The sequence below is a fragment of the Tiliqua scincoides genome, chromosome 1, assembly GCF_035046505.1.
Source record: "Tiliqua scincoides isolate rTilSci1 chromosome 1, rTilSci1.hap2, whole genome shotgun sequence".
Lineage (NCBI taxonomy): Eukaryota > Metazoa > Chordata > Lepidosauria > Squamata > Scincidae > Tiliqua > Tiliqua scincoides.
The window spans coordinates 219,704,829-219,710,828 of record NC_089821.1 but is presented as its reverse complement, the minus strand read 5'-3'; the positions used below and the strand labels follow the sequence as shown (position 1 = coordinate 219,710,828).

Here is a 6,000-nt window from a genome sequence, read left to right as displayed (position 1 = left end):
GGATTTTGTCCTCTCCCCTCCCCATTGTTCCCAGACCTTATATGGAAAATCCTGGTATGGATAAAGAGGGATGGTTTTAATATGCACATTATGGATAAGTGAAATTTAATAGCAAATGTACTGGCACTTCTGCGTTCAAGACCTGCATCACTGAATTATTGTTCCTTGCTTGTGGCTGGAGATCTTCATGTCTGATCTGTCTAAGACATAGACCACAGATTTCCTTGGAGAGCTGGATGGGTAAAAGATTTGCAGTTTGTATAAAAACAGTAGATCCATAGCTTGACTTATTATGAAGCTGACTTACCCATAAGTTCAAGAAAGCAATTTTGCTTTGTTCATGACTTCTATTTTGAAGGATTAAAATAACTTGGCATACAATACTCGTTTCATCAGGCAATGGTCAAAGTTGCAAAAATAGTTTTCCATCTGCTGTTAAAGCAGGAAACCGTCATTCTGAACTCCATTACTCAGAATTTAAATGCCTGAGCATTTGGATACAGCATGAGCATTATGTCTGTCCATGTGTCTGGGCTGCTGAGCATCTTTTCCCATTGAAGACTGGCTTGGGGGGTTGCATCTGGAGTGCTGGTTGGTGTTTCTGCAAATAAAGTGAGAGTGACTCATCTTGACTTGCCAATCTTTCATTTAGGTTGCTTAATTTTCATGTCATATAGTATACAGCTCAAAATTTAATTGTAATTCAAGCACAGTATTTGGTGCACGTACTTATTCACAGTGTGCTCCCTTTTAATAGCTACCATATTTGCAAAAATGGACTTACCAGTTTCTGTGCTTATCTTTAACACAAACATGCAAGCAGAAGGCAGGAAGCTGCACAAATATAACTCATTGCACAATACTACTTTTTAACTCCAGTGGCTGCTGTGCTGGCCTAGAGTGTTACAAATGGGCCATAAAGCACATTTGCAACTACTATGGAGCAAGAGTGCTGGTGAGAAGGACTGCACCAGCCCACCAGCACTGTATCCAAAGGAACGGCGCTGGCAGAGGTGAATACACTGCCAAGTGGCATGGGGGAGGATGGCAGGAGGGTGGAACGGGGGTGTAATGGAATGAAAAGAGGGCAGAATGGGGTGGGACTGGCCCAGGATCAATGGAGGAAGCCTCCACTGTATCCTAATCCCTTACCAAGTAACCCCATTGGACATGCTGGAGCATCACAGGGTAAGGGGAAAAATATTCCCTTCTCCCAGGTAGACTTCCAGTTGCCTCCTTGCCTATTGGCCATGCCAGCCATGCCCAGTGCAGGTGTATTGGGCTACCTGTCTGATTTCCCATCTACTGCTCATTTGAAGCACTGAGTTATTCCCATGTGGTCGCTCCATATTTGGGAAGACAGGAAACTGCCTCATACAGAGTTCAATTTTTGATCTTTCTAGCTCAGTATTGGGTGATGGGGTTTTCCAGGGATCCAGATGGAAATATTTTTCTATCTGGAGATGTTAGAAGCTGAACTCTGACCCTTCTACAAGGGAAGCATGTGTTTTTCCACAGATCTAGGTCCCCTATACATCTCTGCATGTGAAATATAAGTGTTACAATGAATTTCAACTCAAACTGTCTTTTTAAGGTAGCATAACCAGTCACATGAAAGCACAGCTGCTGCCCATGTCTGGGCTTGATCATTTCCTTTGAAATTTGTTTCTGCTGTGCTACCATAAATTCTAAGAATACAGTCTGAAGCTGCCCTTCTTTGATGCAAAGTTATCAAAGTATGACCATACACCTTCATTTTAGAATATGAAAAGAATGGAACAATGTTAAGTGTCAGGTAGTCAAGGCTCCCATTATTTACTCAAGTGGCTGACTAGCCTCTTTACATGCCACAACTTTAAGGAGCAGTGACCAAGGAAGTCCATGAACTCATCTTAAACAGACTAGATTCAGGCTTGTGCACTGCACATCTTTATAGTGAATGCAGTAGTTGTGATCTCCCAATTAAGTTGTATTCTGCCTGTTTCTTTGCATAAGCCCTGTTGCTCTCCAACAGTGGGTTCTGTGCAAACTGATTACTAAAGACCATTTAATTAGTTGTGCAGTAAACCCCTAGGGTCTGTCCCACATTTAATTAGATGGGTCTTTGGCAGTAGAAAAAGAATAGATCACCACAGGAAAAGCCTAGCAGGATACAAAGCGAACTGAGTATAATTCCAATTAGTGCTGCTAAAGACATGGCGGTGTTCCTTTTTCCCTTAGGTTATTTGCCAAAAGGAGAGCTGTTACATGAGAAATTATACAGGGAGACAAAATAGGGAATAATGGAGAACACAATGGGTTAATTCAGCAAGGAACAATTAGGTCATGTGTGAGGAAGGCCTCTATAAAGAGGTGCTGACAGTTGCCAGTGGAAGCTCAAGTTCCTCCTTCCTGGTATATTCTGTCTAAGGTAGTCATCTGGTTGCCAAAACCTTTTGCTGGCACAGCCTTTGTGGTAGGACATGAATCTGTTTGTCCCAGTTCATATATTTAAAAATCCCTTGCATCTGATTGCCTAACAACACTACCCCAATTGCAACACCAGGGCAATATGGTACACCTGTTTCTTAAGACCTTCATTTTTTCAATAACTTACTTGTTCCAAGTCTTGCTCCGCCCAAGAACTGATCACGCAAACCAAACAGTGATTGATCCCAGACGGTTAAGTCTAGACAAGATTGCTGCAGCTGAGTTGTGGTAACCCCATTAAAGACAAACAAATGCTTCCATTGTGGCTGGGTTTGTTTCTTCAGCACAGGAGTCCTTTGTTTTAAATCGCGTTGCCCCCTGATGCAAAGGCAGCTTCCAAAAGAGAAAGTTAAAAAAAAAACAACCATTCAGACAGCTTTTGGGGCAGGAAAAAATTCAGGCACAATCCACCTTGAGGTTCAACACTTAGGAACTCCTTGATTCCAGTGGAAAAACTGAGACATGCTTGGCTGTCTCCCACTCAGTGGCATCACTAGGATTCACATCACCCATTGCAGGAGGCCTGTGCATCACCCCATGCAGTGGGAGGGCAACACCCTAGGTGGTGGGTGTGGTGATGTACCATCGCCCCGCTCCCACTGGTTTTTTGGCTGTACCTTTTGTTAGAACACAGATATTTCAATGTGGTTTGTTTCATTGCATTCTGCATGAAATTAATTACGCATTGATTGATATATAACATGATGGTATTATTCCTCCAAATTCTGATTTTAGTGATTTTGAAAACTTGTAGAGTCTCACACACACACACACCCTGTTGTCAACTTACTAACACCTTATTGCAGCAGTTCTCAAACCTTTAGCACTGGGACCCACTTTTTAGAATGACAATCTGTCCAGGACCCATTGGAAGTGATGTCATGGCCAGAAGTGACATCATCAAGCAAATTAAAATAAATTATAAATAATTAAATTAAAAGAAATAATTAAATAAGGGGGAGCCAGTCCTGTTCCACCAAGTGAATCTACTCTGAAGTAAGTCCTATTGTGGGCAATGGGGCTTACTCTCAAGAAAGTGTGGGTAGGATTGCAGCCTGTGAGCCCAAGCCTATGCATGTCTACTCAGAAGTAAGTCCCAAAGTGGTCAATGGAGCGTACTCTGTAGTCATTCTGGTGTCCTCACATTCCCCTTTGCCTGGCCTGATCACAAGGCAAGGCAAGGCACGCCTGCCTACTCATGAGTAAACAGGACCGTGCAGCTGCTTTGCTTTCCATAGGGCTCAATAGACTCGCAGCTGGGAGGGAGGGACCTCCTTCTCGGGTGTTTCTGGGGGCTGCATTCATTGGATCCGGACCATTCTAGTGTCGCTGGATTTCTCTCAGACTGCCCTTTCCAATGGACTATGGCAAGTATGCCTACTCACAAGTAAACGCACAATACGGCTCACTTTCACTTTCCATAGGGCTCCATGTATTTTTTCTTTCCAGTTTTTTGGCCATAATTTTTGAAGGAAAGGAGCTATTTCAATTCTGCTTTTTTGCATTGCATTCTGCTGGACATTCCGCATCCAACGGTGCATGGCATGATGGGGTAGTTCCTAATGCCGCAATTTTAGCGTGTCCCCCCAGGGCATATCACCCAGGGCGGCCTGCACCCCCAAACCCCTAGCGACGCCACTGCTCCCACTGAAAGTAACAAAACTCCTATCACAAATTAATTCATCGTGAAAGTAGCATGGAATAGACTAGCAGAGCTACCCTTCTTGAATTTCTTGACAAGAATGTTATACGTATAATGACTTCCACTGGCTCATTTTCTGTACTGTACCTCATTTTGGACAGAAACATGCAAATAGCATTAAATCAATTAAAAGACAAGAATAAAATTAAAAAGAAACACTAATATGGCTTACTGGGTATTTTCTTAAGTATTCATGTTAGGCCAGGATCTTAGTCCTTACACTCAACACCGAGCCAAAGACATGAACTTTAACATCCAGTCCTTGGAGTGTGTTCAACATTTTTTGTGCCACAGCCCCAATCAATAAAATATGAGACTTGACCCACAGTTGATCCCACCCCTCTCCCAGGACCCTATCTACCCACTCCCCACCCCCATTATGCCCTTCCAACACTGTTCAATGTAACCAAATAGCCTTATTAGAGAGAGCAGAAAAAGTTACCATGAAAACTGGTCCTAGTGGAAGCTATTCTAGAACAATTGCTAAGAATCTGAACAAGACTGGGACACAATCTCCTGGTACCTGAAGGGGTACACCAGATGCCTGCCTGGTAGTGCTCTAGTTCAGTGATCTTCAACCTTTTTCATTCCTGTAAGTTTCCAGGACCCCACAATGGCTTTGTGACCCCTATGGAATCCTAACCCCAAGGTTGAAGACACACACACACACACACACACACAGTGCTCATTTTCCCTAGGAATTGGACAGTGGTGGGGGGTGTTGTCACCTGAGCCCTGGACCCTTCCCACTTTTGAAGATTAGGTAGATTTTGTGGTCCAATGAACTGGCTCAGAGCCAAATTCTTTGTTTACTGGTTAGTTGGGGAAGATGGACAAAAAAATAACAAGGCAGTAATGGCTGCTGCCTTGAACTGATTCAGCAACTCCTTCAGGATGCTAAACTCATACAGGAGCCTTCCTTTGGAATAGGAAGACCAAAAACAGATGAAAATTATGTAAAAAGTAGGGGGGACCATGGATTTTTACCACAATAACAGAAAATAAATCCATAAAAATTTAGAAAACAGAAGCACCCTTAACCCCTTCCAACCATTTAAGTTCAACCACTTGCTGCAAAATGATGCTGATAAGGTGTCATGGAACCCTGATGCTTACTTTAAAAAATGGCTTTAGAAGGATTTTGAGAAGAGAAGTGATAGGTGGGGAAAGGACTCAGCCTGCATGCTATATGCTTTTTTTTAAAAAAAGTGTCAGGTTTCTACCACACATACAGTATTTGCACATAATAGGTAGTTATGTTCAGGAACTGCTAGCAAGTCTATGAGGAAGGAAACTGAGAAGCAACCACCGCAACTTGGTGGTTACATGCTTCTATGGTGTGGATTCAGCAACTGGAAAATAAATGAAAGGGGAAAATCTTACGGGAGTTTATAAGGCACAATGGAAGATGTTGTCTCTTAGATAGGCAGAATCCAATCGGTTTAAGAGCTTTTTGGTCAAATCAGCACCATTGCCTGCCTAAGACAATGAAGAAATCCAGTCCTTGCAACATAGATGTAGCAAGGAAGTGAGCTGCTACATTTTGCACTATTTGCAGCTACTAAAGCAACAAAGATTTCAATCTAGATTATCACCTCCATCTTCACTAGCAAGGCTGTTTGGTGATAAGATATAGGACATTTTAATCTCATGTGCAGTTTTACTTACCCAACACTGGCCCAACCAAAGTATTACATTTTCACTATCTTTTTGCCTCGTAATATCTTTTCACAGAAGTATGATATGGTGTAGCAGAGAACTTCTTGTTCCAAATGCAGGGGGTATAATCCTGCCACTGTTTAGCATGTTTAATCCTATGGTCCCCATGG

General features: G+C 42.6%; 1 protein-coding gene across 1 annotated transcript in view; it reads right to left on the bottom strand.

The window, feature by feature from the left end:
* Positions 1 to 376: 376 nt before the first annotated feature.
* Positions 377 to 6,000, bottom strand: part of SYTL3 (synaptotagmin like 3) — a 30,214-nt gene continuing 24,590 nt past the window's right edge. Inside the window, exons 15-16 of the mRNA XM_066611334.1 lie at positions 2,597 to 2,802; positions 377 to 601 (exon numbers count right to left, since the gene is read on the bottom strand). Of these exons, the coding sequence (XP_066467431.1) occupies positions 471 to 601; positions 2,597 to 2,802 (337 nt within the window). The 3' untranslated portion in view covers positions 377 to 470. The remainder of the gene's footprint in view (positions 602 to 2,596; positions 2,803 to 6,000) is intronic.